This window comes from Strigops habroptila, chromosome 1 (genome assembly GCF_004027225.2).
Source record: "Strigops habroptila isolate Jane chromosome 1, bStrHab1.2.pri, whole genome shotgun sequence".
NCBI lineage: Eukaryota > Metazoa > Chordata > Aves > Psittaciformes > Psittacidae > Strigops > Strigops habroptila.
In genome coordinates this window covers 66457686-66473700 of record NC_044277.2, presented here as the reverse complement: position 1 = coordinate 66473700, position 16015 = coordinate 66457686, and the positions used below count along the sequence as shown (strand labels likewise).

The window sequence follows — 16015 nt, the reverse complement described above, 5'->3', positions numbered from 1 at the left end:
GGCCACAGCCAGGAAAAACGTTATCTTCCCTCCTTTTCACACAATACAAAAAACACCCAAAGAAATCAAAAGGGCCCCAAATTTACAAAAGAAAACACCATGAATACTATGTTAAGTACAAACAGCCTTGAAACATATCAGCGCTATCTTTCAAATTACAATAGCTGTTCAGGGCCTGAGACCTCAGATTAAGAGAATTAAATTTCCAAAACTCAGTGAAGTGTGTAGTTATTTAATTAAAAACAGGCAGAATTTCATTTGCACTTCATTGTTAAGAATACCACCTATAATATCACATTTTGGCAGTACAGCTTAACTCCAATTTATACTAAAAGCATACTTCATCAAACTCATTCTGACGTTCATTACAAACGCTAAATACCAGTACTATTTGCTACAGCAATCTCATCCCATTTGGATGTTTAAATAGGCAAACATGGTGAGATAAACTTGGAGCAGCTTGTTAATGCTTTACACTTTTTTAGATGAAGTCTTTTGTATTTGACCTGCTACTGTGAGCTACGTTATTTTATCCTTGATTTTAAATTTTCATGGGTATAGCTCAAGGTGTTGAAAAAGTACAGAATTTTCTTGCTTGTACCTGTGCCTACAAAGAACATTAGGTTACTTTATTTTTCTTACAAATGAAGCAGCATATTATACTCATTACTGGACTATATCCCACACAGCAAGGACTTCTTGCTGACTGACAGAAATTTACCCTTGTGCACTGCCTTCAAATGATGCATATGGCTCAGACTGTGCCCTGTAAAGCTGACACATAGTAAAACTTTCTCCCACCTGAAGGAGAAAGAGGGAGGCTTGAAGAGAAGCAACAGCATCCCATTTACTGAGATAACTATCAAGACAGCTACAAAGTGCTACTGGAAAGCTGAAGGCCTCCTTCTTTCCTCTGAACAGCTATGTCAGCCAAGTAGGAGGGAGGAGAGGCACTGCTCCTACCCATTTTGGCTCAGGCAAGTTTGGTTACCTGACAAAATTTGGTTGTTTGGTTGTTCAGGCTTCTTCCTTGGATAAGGTAACCTGTTGCTGACAAATTTACAAACTCCTTTCAATCTACTATGGCAACGCATTTAACTCATTACAAATAAACACAGGCAAAGTTTATGCTGCAGTCATGGACAATCATGCAGAAGTTATCCACTCATACCACACTATTCACATAGGAGGAACATGACTAAGAAGAGTCAGGAGGTCTGTTTTGACCCAGGCTCAGTCACTGCCTTCATACACTGTCTCAGCCACACTTCAGAGGTTTGTAGTTTCTCACTCAAGTTTGAAAGCATGGTAATATGCGAAGAGCTAAAAAGGCAGACTGTAATACAGTTACTGGAAATGTGTTGTTACATGATTTCAGACAAAAATAAAGTGATCAGAATCATTCCTAAATACCTTTTGCAGGAGAGGAAACATTTCCCAAGTATGTTACTAAGAAAACCACATTATACTGTGTATATGATATTAACGGAATTCACATTAAGAATTTATGCATAATTAAAGTTAAATATATGTGGCCCACTGTTCTGTCCTTGGAAGACCGGATAGGTACTTTCCAATAAGCTTGTACAAGAGGACTTCAGGATTTGAAGTGTATCAGTGTGGGACTAAAGGGTTTCCAGCCCTGAAAGGCTAGCAGAGCAGCTGTTGTCTAACAGAACGTTTTGGATTCTAGTCACTTTCCTCAGGAAGACAAATTTGTGTTAAATATAAAAACCTTCAGCATTTATGAATTTACAGCAAGATTGTAAGCATCTTCAAACAAGCTCTTATTGCCGGACAGATCTCATTCTCCTGTTGCAATGAACTTGCACAGACAGCAAGTGAACTAGAAGTTTCACACCAGGCTCATCAGAGAGCCAGCCTCCTAGAGATGGCTGAGTAGACACCACACAGGATTTTCCAGCCAGATTTTGGAACCAATGTGTCAGTGAAATTTTTCTTAGCAGGGCAAAATGAACTAGGATTCTGCCTTGCACCTCTGCTGCACACTGCTTCCCTTGTTAGCACAAAAGCCTCAGCATTATATTCCAGAGGTCAGTTTTAGTATTATTCATCATTTTTGGTCTTTTGGTGGTTTGGTTTCTTTTGCTTCCTGTAAGACAACACTGTTTTAATACATAGTCTACTCACAAGTCAGAAAAATCTGGTCTGTGAACACTGACAGATTTTCCGAGAAATTATTTGTATCTCTAAAAACTCCTTACTGTGTAACCAGTATTGTGGAAAAAAACCAAACCTTAGTGAAATACTAAACACCTTCAAAAAGGTAAAGAAAGACAAACTAAAATAAGTGGTAAGAGTATGACTGAGAAAAGCCTGAGTGTTGAAAAGCTATTTTGAACGCTATTGACTGTGAACACTGGATTCGCTACAAGCCTAGAGAGCCTTCATAAAATCCAAGGCATACACATCTTTCTTACTCCTCTAAAAAGTCTCACCATCCAAAAGATTGCAATAAATTCTTAAGTATTAGCAACATGTTATTGAACTGGCACTCAATAATATGAATGATGCCATTTTCTTCTGCCTTGACAAATACCAAATATACAAATAAAATTTAGTAAATTAAACCTGGATTCACTAAATGTTATTAACCTTAATATAAAGGAGACTGTTCTGTTCAAAGTATTGCTTCATTTATCTTTTATATTCCTGTATCTTACCATGACTTATGCTGCTTCTTAGGCACCCTTTAATTTCGAGGACAACATCTTTGCCTACAACCTTCTTATTAGAAATAAGGTTTAAAACAGGTGAGAAACTTGAATGAAATAAGCAGAGAAACAAAAAAAAAAAGAATAAAGAAACTTAGAAGGAACTCATTAATATTGGCAACATATACCACAAAGGTCTATCTGAGTTTTAGGCACTTATTTGCTGCATATTTTTAAACTACCAATGAAAGCTAGTGCATTTAGCTTCAAAGAACTAGATGCTCAGAGTGATCAAGTTAATCAAATAATTTGTTCTCCTTCAAGTCAATGTAGTTTCCTATGTAACACTTCTCTGTACAAAATCTCAGAGTCTTCTTTCACTTTTGTTCCATTCATAGCAGTATTGACCAGTTTACGGACCACATTATCACTCTCAGCCTAGAATGAAAATTCAGAACAAAACCAAACATGACACACCATCTTCTAACAAATTTATTACGTTTTAGAAGAATCCCCACAAAGATGTAGTTTCTTTCATCCTGGAAATCCATTGTGCCTGTAGGTTTCCTCTATTCATTTGAAATGCCAGTAACATTTCCTTATCTTTACAATACTTTTTGTCTTCTCCTAGAACCCAGAACACTTGATCAGGCCACATTACATTTAAAGAGTCTTTTATTCTGTCTTAATGATCATAGCCTTGATTACCATGCTGCAGGACTTACTTCAACAACCCCATTCTATTTTGGCTACACATTTTTGAAAGATGAAGGCAATCCAGAACAAGCCCAGAGACAGGGTCAATGAGATTAGGGTGGGGCATAAGAGCTCACCTTGGAAGTAGAATCTAGCAGAGCTTATCTTGTTCAGCCTACGAAAATGGGAGAATGGGACAGGCCTCCTCTACATAAATGCATGAGAAGGTTAATGGTAGAAAAGAACACAAAAAGCCTATAGGCAACAGAAATTTTTGGTGCAGAAACAAAAGGACACTGGCTTCTCAGGAGCCAGTGGAAGAGGGGGTTTTCTAGCCCTCCCAGTGGGAAAAGATCATCAATAATAGATGAAAAGTACCCTGTAATAGCAGGAAATGAGACTCAATCTCAGTTCATTCCCATACTCTTGAACCATACCAGCTGGGATATGTTTATAACCCGGCTCTCCTGAAACCTCCTCCAACCCCTACTGGGCCTTCACACTCTCATTTCATCCCCGCTCAGGCTCAGCTGACTGGTTTGCACCACATCATTACCCTTTGCCAGCCACCGCCCATCCTTCTGCACTCCCTGTTCCCAGTTTCTTCTGCTCAGCACTGCTGGTGCAATACTCCCCCTGGCTCCAGTCCCTTTGGTTTTTAACATATTACCTCTGCAGCGGCCCTGCTTTTTGCCACAGAAAGGTTCAAATTTTCAGCAGGGCAGCAATGAGCTCGGTTACAAGCTGTTACATATTTAATAAACACAGCTAGCTCGCATCTGCCTGTGGACAAGTGGGTTCTCAGTGCTAGGGGGAGACAAAAAGTAACAACCACTAATAGATGCAGGATATTAACTGAGACTTGCAGCAAGACAAAAGGTTGCAGAGGGCAGCAAAACAGAAAAAAATCCACCAGCATTAGGACTACAACATCTAGCATGGATGCCATAAATAACCTGCTTATTAGGGAAAGAGAGAGCTGAAGGCGTATGCCATTGTCTGGAAAAGCAAATGTGTTTGCTCTGTCTGCAAGAAGACTGGATGAGTTACACATAGTCTGCAACAACACGTAAAAGCCAATGGCATTATCAGAGATGAGAAGGCAGCCACAGCTACACTTGATGCAATAGGGACAGAGATAATTCCCAGGCGACATCACAACTAAAAGGAAAAAAAAAAAGGTAACGAAATCACTCAAACACTGCAGGGTCATCTACCCCCAAAGTTACTACTATTTGCAGCTCATATCTGCTTCCGGAGAAATATTTTAAGTTCCTGAACACATCACTAAATTCAGGAGGCTAGAAGTTGAGCCGTAGTTTAGAAATATATATATGTGTATTTTTCAAAATGTAAATAATATGCCGTGAACCAGCCAGCCTCTGTTCATAATGATATAAAATATAAACAACACTAATAGCTATTCACTTAGGTGGACTTTATACTAAAACCATTTCAGTGGATAACACTGTTTAAAGTGCTAAAAATCAAGACAGGATCTTGTGTGTGCAACAAAAGCAGTACCAAAGAGCTGAGGAAACAGAACAGTAAGTAGTCAGAATTTACATGCTTTTGGATGGGGAAAAGACTCATAATGCAAATGATGATTGTTTAAGGACTCAAGTTTGCTGGTTAAAACTGCAGCAAGGTGAAGTGCAGGTAGAAAATACAAGGATTTGTGCAAAAAGATCTGCCTTTTAGCAAAAGTGAAACCAGGAATTTCATTTTTTTTGAGGCACAGATGCCACCAGGAGAGCCCTTTGAAATGTTGTGATGTCTCTTCAACAGCTTAATTATAACATCAGACATTCAGATTGCTTTATGAATGAAATGAGTAAGATTCAAAATGGAGTTCAATACTGGATTTGCTAACCTCTCAGAAAGATTCTTAGAGACTTCTGTAAAAGCTGCAGTAATAAATTATCTCTGTGATTCTAAAAACATGGATCAATTAGTCTTTCCCAGGGTTATGATGGTAAATATAAAATGCAATAATCTTAGGTTAAACTTTCATTGGTTGTGCACTTCTCGATAGAGGGTCATTGAGTAAGTTTCAGATGGTGGAGCAAAACAAAAGCTGTCTGAAGTCTTCAAAAAAAATTAGACATGAGAAAAAATATCAACTGAATTTTATACAACATGTATAACTCAAGATGGAATTCAAAACTTCTTGACTTGAACAAGTGAAGCACCTCTTCAATGCTATATAACTATGCTGAGAAACAGAAATGCACTGTAGTCAAAACAAAGTTGTCAAGCACAAACAAGTGCACACAGGGGATGGCAGAAATTATTTTTGTGCTAAATATTCCATCTTATTTAGAATGCAAATAATCATCTAGGCCAGTAATGAAGTTGTCAGATTCCCCTGGAGCTGGCAAAGGAACTGCTAGTGTTCCAAATAGCTGAACAGGACTATGTTTCTACTCACTAAACAGCTTGGGCAACAAGTGTTCCCAGAAAAGTCAGACCAGTGTCTCACTATACTGTTTCTTAGGAAGTAACTGCAAATCCAGAAGAGGGAGGAACACTGCATTTATTGTACAAGTATTGTACAGCCTAGTGAGGGAAAAAAGCCTCCATATAAACCCTGAAAGAGACAAAGATTAAGAGAACGGAATTTGCATTGTGGAAATGTCACTACTTTTATCAATGTGTTTTGTTCAAACCGGAATAGCTCATTCATCACCTTAGGTGCCCTCTCCCAGGCTTCCCCACAGACACAGAGGCCATCAGGTCCCTGCCAAAAGAGCAGCTGAGGAGGCAGGAATGCTGCATGCACTTAAAAATATGAGCTAAGATGGTGGCCTAAATCCAAGTAAGCCTGTACCACTCTCCCTTCTCTGAATGCTATTTAGAGAGCAATGGCACAGCAAGATTGCTTTTAAACTTATTCTCCGTTGCTTCTTTGTCACAGCCACACTATAATAGCAGATTCCTGAGTTTTTTTCCTGAGTTGAGAAGGAAAATAATTAAAGGTCGTGTTCACTGTTTTTCAGAACTCTTTGCAAAACACCCTCTAAGCACCCATACAAATTAAACTCAGAATTGCCTAGAAGCATTTCATCTTTTGTGATTATAAAGTAGTAATCCTGACCTCCAGATTTTAATTTATTTTACTGAAATATTTATTTCTTTCATTAAATGAAGCATTCCAGATTTGGCTCTCTTTGCAACAGAGGTTACTCAAAGAGCATAACCATGATACACAACTTTTATTTACTGCAATCTCTTCATACAAACTATGAAGGTATAAAGCTGACTACTGGAAAAGTAACAGAGAGTATTAACAAATTCCTTTCTAAAGCTTTCGTTTATCATGTTACTGAGTTTAGTAAAATGGAGACAAAAGTCCAGGAGCAAAGTTCCAAAATAAAACAGACTGATTTCATTGGTCCTTAAACCAGTCTCCTAATTAATTAAAAAATAACAGTACCTGTTACCCTCTCCAGAAGCTTTTTACTACCTTACATAGGATTGCAAAGAGTAAACCCACCAAAATTAATGGATTGACTCCTTGAAACGACTGTTCATAAAATGGAGACATTTGTCTTCATTTGAAGTTTATTATTCACCTGACTAGCTTTTTTCTTTTACTGCTAAGAAGGAGGGGAAAAAAAAGGTTCCCACAGTTGCAGAAAAGGGTAGGTGTGGCCAAGGAGAAAACAAGAAGGATCTGCACCAAAGCCATTGCTCTCTTGTTCAGTGCATAACAGAGCACAGAGTTGGGATTTCAGCCAGCTCACTGTGGGCACACTGGGATTGCACACCTACATAAAATCATTTCATGAACCATAAGGAAAAAGATCATCCCTCTTGCCTATCATCAAGCTCTTCCAAAAAACCTATCCATTATTCATAATTATCCTCTAATGCTTCTCCCATGTGCCATGTACAGAGTGAGCCACCACCCTGGTGAGCACCGGCTCCTTTTGCTAGACTTCACTGACTGTGGTATTTCAGACTTGCCCTGCTGAGCAGCGGGATGAGGAAAAGCATCGTTTGTAAATGCTGCTGTAAAACAAGCATGCAAAAGGACTGAACCATCCTAGTTTTGAAACAAGGTTTTCAAGTTGATGGGTACCATTAAGGAGGACAGGATGCAGCACTCAGATGTCATTCATCTGTGTGGTCTCCCGTCGATGACCTTTGCAAAGGACAAATCAATACTAAGCAGATACTGCATCTACTATTTCTTCCTGTGTAGGAAAGGTCAACCAATTTTCATGTATGTACCAGTTCTAACATTAGTGTTTTCAGACAAAGAACTGCTTAAACCTGGGAATAAAAAAAAATAAATCTTACCTTGCGCATAGCACCATTTCAGAACATGTTACAATGAAAAAAAAAAAAGACTTGGAATGGAAACTTATTTCATAAGCAATGTGGGATGCTTACAGAAGGAATGTAAAGCTTTACCCTGCTGTCATGAAATGTTCTCTACAAATATGAAGTAAATGAAATTGCAAACAGCATTTATAAGACTGCTTCCTTAGCAAAATCCAGTATCACCTGTGTGTTTTACCACAGAAGCAAATACTTTTTAAAATACTAAACCATTTACATTCACTTTGTACATGCCCACTGCACCTTTTTTCATTTGTATGCACAGTCTTCAGAGATTATTCTCCTCTTACAGTTCACTTAGATGGCATATTTTGAGAGAGGCCTTTATAGAAATATATGTTTTGGTTCTATATTTAAACTTGATCCCATTTAGCTCAATGCCAAATCCTTTTAGCTTCAGTGAGAAAATTCTATAATATTCTATAATACATATTGCCACAGTCTAGACGACTGGTCCTGAAATCTTAGCTGAAATTTTGTGGGGTTTTTTTAAATGTATATTTGAATTCCCAAGGTATGCTTAAGTTTAGCATGTCACAGAACCTAAAAGTTCAAGGATGAACATCAAAACTCTGTTAAATTCAACAAAACTATGCTTAAGTAAAAAACGTCCTGTTGTATATCTTAAACACACCACAAACATAAAACAACACTGAAACTTCAGTCTGGCTCTGGTTAGAAGACAGTGCTGCACGATTTGATATTGAAGTGTAAGATCTACAAGGACAAAGTTTTAAAATATTCAGAAAGTTAGTATTTTAAAATGCTTGCATATGGGAAAAGGGTTATTTAATACTCAATGTAATGAATTTTTGAGTTGCATTATCTGCAGCATCAAGAGGAGATACTGCACTCATATTCTTTAGCTCTATGGAAGTGGAGCAACAGCATTTCCATATATCTGTAAGCAAAGTCATAAAATGGATCTATAATCTTTTGGTGCATACATTTAATACCTTTTGGTAAAGTTTATTACAGTTCTTTCTTCCTCTTCTCAGTATCACTCACATTTAAGTAGAGATACACGCAATGTTAAAAATGTCTCTGCAGTTCATGTCAAGTAAAGAGAAGCAATGTTTTTAAGAATAAAATAGTTATTTTACTCTTATTATTCTTGAGTTGGTCAAGAGGTAAGATGTTTTGATTATTGTAATTTTGTAAGTGATAGAAAATATCCATTGACTCAAATATTTAATTATTTATGTTATTTTCTTGCAAATCCATGTTCTAAGAGTCGATTCTGCCTGCCAAGCAAATATAAAGGCAAAACCAAATCATACAGCTTTGTATTATGGAACAGTGTACACTGCCAGACTAGGAAAGTATGTTCTGATGCTGCTATCACCAATATCGACTAATATAAATCAGAAATTAAGCTTTGTGTTTATTTTTAATTAGTTGCTTGTGTCATCAGAAAATCAATTTTTATTTAAAAAAAACCCATATTATGTTGGAGTCAAACACTGGAAAAAGCCATACTTCTGGCTGCAGCCATGTGCCAAAAGCAGATTTATAAGCAAGCTATTTGTTTTAAGATTTCTGAAACTAGCCACCAAATTATTCTTTCACTAAGGAAATCCAGTCTATGCTCTATGATACAGGACAGATATGTCTATCTCCATCTTGCCATATTGCTTATTTTGATTAGCTGCAACAGCATGGAAATATAGATTTTTAATATACTTTCATTGCCTTTTAGATAGCTGACTTACTGACTGGTTTTGGGGCATTTTCTTCCTGAATTTTTATGACTATGCCTTTTTGATGATTATGCTTTTAAAATTTTTATTGAGGAATAATGACTGAATTTCTGTAGGGACAGATGACAAATTCTTTTATGTGCAATACTAAAGATGTTCATTTGGATGCAGGGGGCTTTTTTTCCCTAAAACGAAAAAAACCCCAAACAAACAAACAAAAAACCTCTCTGATTTTGATTCTTGTCATCTTACATCCTTCTCTTATAAAAGTCTTACTCTTTTCTCGAGCAGGATCCAAAATAAAACAAGCTGAAGATGTCAGCTCTTTTAGAGTAATCTATATAAGTTACATGGTGAAAGTCTGTTTCCTTACTCCCTAAAATGAAGAACACAGAGTACAATGGTAATTATTCTAGAAACAGCTACACTTTCTACTGTGTTTTCATAAGAAGAACGATGAAATGGCAACATTGAAATATCACTGAGAGTAAATGGAAACCAGAATGCTAACATTGCATGTGAGCACGCAGGTAGGCTCAGGAGACTCTGCAGGGCTGTAGGGATCGCTGTACCCGGCAGTAAGTGTCTGCTTTTGAAAACAGCTACTCCTTATAGATAGTCTCTTTCATTTCATTTGGCCCTATATTAATAGGTTGTCAGCCTTAAATCATATGAGAGGGTTGCAGAAGAAGCAAAAATAAATAGTTCTTCAGAAAATTGGAGGGGGAGGGGGGGAACAGGTTATAGCCAGCAGCATCTTCCAGCTACAAATCTTGGGTTTTTTCACACCCTCATACAAGTGCAGTCAGATAAAAAGCAGCAGAAACGTGTATGACAGATTTTCTTCATTACAACTGTGAACATTACAATGCTATAGTTCCATCACTATTGTTCTGAATTCTGTGATGTGTTTTGGAGAAATCTTTGCTTTTAAGGAAGATGATAAAACAAAGAGAAATACACGACACTTTTCTTGCAGAAAGAGTGACCTTAAAAGCAGGCAAATAAACTAAAATCATACATATCCTTCAATAAAGACATATTTTATAAAATAGCAAGTTAGTTAAAACAATCCCCTAAAACCAATAACAAAGTACCTAAGTTGTATATTTCTTCGTGGTGTCTAATGGCAAGAAGTGTACTTTCAGCACACTCTATCCCAAACTTTCAGCGGAATACCTTACTTAGAGATTCAGTTCACCACCTTGCCAAACACAGAAGCCCCAACACTCAATTTTACCTTTTCTTTTTCTTTTTGCTCTTAAAAATTACACTAAAATTACTTTTAAAGGGATTTTATTATCCAACAGAAGTACCTGCTGTTAAACAAAGTACACATTCCCATAAGCTTTTTATAAATTCTCACAAGCCATTAAAACCTATTTAATTTTATCTGAATTTTAAATATGTCCTTCTATTTAGTTCCACCTTACTATCTTACCATACCATCTTCCGAATAATCACTTTTGAGATTCCAACTTCTATATCTTAATTAAAACCGTGGACTTATATTACACCACTAATTTAACTCCAGGACTTTGAGAATTGGGGCATCTGGGAGAAAAAGAACTGACTGTCCAACACTTGATTGTACAAGTAGCTTGTGCTTAATAAGTGAGGTGTTTTCTTTAGATGTGATAGATGACCCTCAGAAAATGACATCCCATTAAAGTCATCAAAACAGCACAAGCTAATCAAAAAGAAAACTATGAAGTGCATCATACAACATCTGAAAAAAAGATTATTCTACCTGTATCGGACATGCTCGATTGTGTCATACGTCAACTTGCTGATGATATTCTGACTATGAGGGTTGCCTAGGAGACAACAGAGATATAGAAGTTAATCATTAATCACATTTTTGCTATTATTTTTTCTTTTATGAAAGTATTACACCAAGCCAGCCTGAAAAGATGACAAAGAAAGATTTAACATATACTTCACAGCAAAGCCCTGAAGCTGCTTTGAGCAGTTAGTCAAGAGAAGGGACATATAACAGAAGAAAGCAATTATGACAGACATTGAAACTTCAGCTACTAATATTTAGGCAGTTCCCTTAAAAAAACCCAGCACAACTGCATACGCACAAACATACAAAGAAAAACTATAGACAGAATACACCTTCATAAATACATTTGCACACTAGCTAAGAAGCAATTTAGAAGAGACAGCATCTGGAGATAATAGACATTCATGATTGGACACCAGGACTAACCCTGGTGGTTTTAGTGTCTGAAATTTAAATAGCTCATGAAAATATAAATTTTATTGCAAAATTAGTAGCCACTTTAGCACAGCTCAGCACAAGCATGTATTAATAATTAAAACAGCACATAAGAACGGCATGAATTTATCTTCTTGAGCAGAAAAGATTACAGCAATATCCACACAGGCACAGCACACTTTCCTATTAGTAAATGCTCAAAGAACATGCCTAAACAGTTTGGAAAGAGAACAAGAGAAAATAAAAAAGCTATATTAATACAGTTTCATCAGTAGGCTGCAATATTAGCTACTCTCTTTTGAAAATTTCAAAATCACCCTGCTGAAAGTTATTGAGTGAAGGTGTTGAAGAGAATAATAAATTTAGAGCTCAAACCCAAAACTAATACTTAGACTTTTCATGTCAGATGTTGCATTTCTGTAATTTCCAATTCAAATATTCTCAATTTAGAAGTGAGAATCTCTCTTACTTACATTACTTTCCCTCATTTGCACATGCAACAGCTAAACTGCAGTTCTTCCAGCCTGTGGATTAGCACCAAGAATAATAAAAAATAAAAAGAGCTGGAAGTCAAACTCCCCCCTCACATCTGTCTTTTAAATTAACTCTTTATTATCCTCAGAATATCAGAGATATAACTGAAAAAAAAAGATTTGACCATACTAGAGTTCATGTTATCATGTTAGATGAAGGCAGTATTAGAAATGATACAATTTGGTCTCCCATAGCACTATAGGTACTATGCAAATCTGCTCCAAACTGGCAGCACTACTATTTCTTTTTACAAGCACTCAATTGATTCACAAATTCATTTATTTTTCTGCCACAAATTGTACTTACAAGGGTTGAGCCCAATGTTGTTTGAAATAACTAAAATCAGAGTGCGTACATTTCACTTTACAATGACTGTAGTGACAGAAGATTAATTTTAATATCACTGACATGCACTTGAATAGATTTTGAATGTAATCAAATCAACGTATCTTGTAACAGCAAAAAAACCTATCCCTATCAAGAACAACATCTAGTTCATAATGGAACAGATCCACAACCTGGATCCTGGCCTTACCAGCATTCAAGAAACAAAAGAGAAGGAAATGACAAGTACAATGGCACACTGAAAATTAAAACTACCCAGAACTGTCAGGTGGCTTGCCCAGGTGATGAGCTCAACCATGCCAGTGCTTCAGTGAACAGTTTTCTTTTAAAGCAGTTGTATCTAGTTTCCAGGTGAAGAATCCCTTTGCTCTGGGTATCAGGGAGCATAAGATAGACACAAAACTAGCAAAAAGGACACATAGCCCATAGATAGCAACACAGTAAGAAATCTTGATTTCTTCAGTGGGACTACTAACAGCGTATGTAGATAACGCTGTAGAGTATATATATGTAAATTGTTTCACACAGTAACAGTATTTCCTAAACAATGGATGCTGCTGCCTTTGTATGAAAGCACATTCAGTGTGTGGTTCTTATCTCATAGACTCAGAATACCAGGTTGGAAGGGACCACAAGGATCATCTGGTCCAACCTTTCTTTGCAAAGGCTAGATAATAAAGTTAGAAAGAGATGAAAGGTTTAAGTAAAGGATCTGGGGACAAAGTACTTATAGGTTGTGCTGAAGTGCCCACATTCATAGCTGCAATAGCTAAATCTCCACCTACGTACTGCACAATTCTGTAGATATTTTTACTCATTTTCTTAAGTGCAAGATTGTTTTGGCAATACACATCCTTTTTGTGAGTATGCACATCAGTCTAATAGTCAGGGAGAGGTATAGCACCTATTCCCTGCCTAAATTCACTTGGGATCTTTTAGCTAAGCTTCCTTCTGTACTAAGCCACAGTATAAGTTCCCTGTGATGACTCTCATCGAGAAGGAGATGGTTCTGGATTCTGCTCCTTTCGTAAGAAATTGGTTTCGTTGTATTTTGTGTGGGGAAAAAAAAAGACATTTCTGAGAGCTGTATCATATTTGTTTATCCCTAGCAGGGTGCCCTAACCCCTGGGCAGCAGAGTCATGTTCCCTTTGATTTTTCTTATTCACCAATACAGACATGTCCTTGACCACCAAAGAACAAAGCCAGGGGTGACGTAAAGGAACTATGACTCCTTTGTAGAATCACTGGTCTTCCAAATGCTCTATAGCAGCATTAAAAAACCCACAGAAGTACTCTTCCAACAATTCAAGAGGCAGAGTTTTGATCTATTTAGATGGAAACTTGAGAAGACCAACGGGAACGCTGTTTTGCACTTACCATAAACATTATTTCTGAGGTCATCAGTAAAAGCTTTAAGTAGACTCTCTGGGAAAAGTGCTGAACCAGCATGGTCAAGGTAGGTAATCCCTAAAATAAAAATAAAATTACTAGATTCATTTTTTTTAATATTTAATTCCATTTTCTCCCACAGAATACATTTTGAAGGGCACCATTCAAACACCCCTACTGCAGTACACCACTCAAAAAGTCAATTTCCCTAAACTTGCTGGCATATATTTCTCTGCCTGACTTAGAAGTCTCCACAGCTCTCAAAAAATGTTTCTCAAATATGTTCCAAAAGTCAAGAAAGGCATATTTCATTCATTAGCATTAAAAAAAGGATACAACAGCAGCCCGACATTTCGATTGCATATTTATAATTTTTAATTAAGACCAAAATATTTTAAGAGGTCCTTCCTTTCATGTTTAGATGACACATTCTTTGGAAGAGAAAAATCTTATTGTTCTGCCTCTAAAAGACTATGCAAGCTGGTGTCTTCAGCCATAGTATCTTATTAGTCCTAGGCACTAATTATGAAAACTACTATTACCACTATGATAATAATTATTATTAATAACAACAACAGTAGTGTTGTCTCCCTGATGACAAATGAATCAACTCTCTCAAGAACTGACAAGGCCTAAATCATGCATGAAGCCCACAGACAGGACTAGTTTAAGTTTTGATAGATTTAAATATTTCTTGCCACTCTGCTGCACTTAACATTCAATTCATTTTTAAAATCTCCTTTTATATTATTAAGCTATTGCAAAACTTTTAAATAAATGCTTGTTGGAAATGAAAGCTTTCTCATGTTTGGCCATTTTAGATTTCCTAATCTTTAGCAATTATTCTGCCATTTCTCCAGTGTGTTTCATGCCCTTTATTAGTTTTTTTCATTCCACTTACTTACCTTAAGTATTTCAACCTATTTCAAATTTTAATAATGATGAATATGATTAAGATTAGAATTTATTAAGTATTTTAAAGGCTTTCCCTTTCCAAAGGGATTTAAAACTGAGTCAAGCTTTAAACGAGAAGCCCTAGCACTTGGAAATACACATTATTATATATTACGCTGCTGTAGCAGTGATTCAGTGGGTAAAAATATGAGGCAGTGCTAATGATAAAACCAATCATGGCTGAAATGCAGGGGGTTTAAAGGGACAGAGACATGTCATGGCAGGAGACAGCCAGACCCCTGTCCAGCACAGCAGCATCGCCTTTGCCAGAGAAGGGACACCAGCAACGCGACAGCCACTTTAGCAGGCCATATGCTCAACATGGCTGCCCTGAGACCAGGGCCTGCCGTGCAGCTGGCAGCTTCGCACCAAATGCCTCTGCTCTGAGGTGGAGTTGAAGCAGGAGTAAGCAATGAACACCAACACCGGGGTCCAGTTTGATGGCTATAAACAACCCAGGATCACTGGCTACAGCTGCGAGAGCTGGGAAAGGCAGGCTTAGAGTTGAGAAAGGGAAGAGGCAGCCCTGAGCAACAAATAGGGAAGACTGCTGTACTGGAGGTGATCATTCCGGCCAACACTCTCTCTCTACAAAGCCCACACAGAGATGCCATTTGGCTCATTAGCTCTTATGGGCACCACAAGCACAGCCTCGTGATGCTCCTCCAGATGCAGACAACCACCATGTTTTGATCCTTCCAGCCCTATGGAAGTTGGGGCTGGAAAGATTGGTCAACGGAGGTTGACAGCACTGACATGATAAACTACAGCACAAGCAAAAACCAAACACCCAGCTGAGGCTCCTCAAACACAAACCATCCACTGACAAGGGGATGGGCACTTTCCATCCCGATCAACACTCCTGTGAGGCAATGGGGTCTAATAGATCTTTAGGTAAAGGTTCCCTAAGTGGTTTTTCAACTTTGATCTGTTACATAGCTCGTTATGAAGGACAATACTGCAGTTCTGTGAAATGGAGGTAAAATAAGCAGCTGGTCATTTTTTAAATTCCTCCTATGCGTATATGACTTCAAAATGTGGGAGGACATCTGGCTGAGGAAGGAAAAAATACTGATTCTTAAACTTTTATATTATTTTTAATGCTGCTGTTTAATTGGAAACAGAGAACAGCATTTAATGCCCTCTCTCC

At 37.4% G+C, this 16015-nt stretch overlaps 1 protein-coding gene across 2 annotated transcripts in view; it reads right to left on the bottom strand.

Annotated features, from left to right (window-relative positions):
- Window positions 1-16015, bottom strand: part of MOCOS (molybdenum cofactor sulfurase) — a 213849-nt gene that overhangs the window by 174639 nt on the left and 23195 nt on the right. For both annotated transcript variants that reach the window (XM_030504653.1, XM_030504661.1), the window contains exons 2-3: window positions 13900-13989; window positions 11169-11235 (exon numbers count right to left, since the gene is read on the bottom strand). In XM_030504653.1, the coding sequence (XP_030360513.1) occupies window positions 11169-11235; window positions 13900-13989 (157 nt within the window). The remainder of the gene's footprint in view (window positions 1-11168; window positions 11236-13899; window positions 13990-16015) is intronic.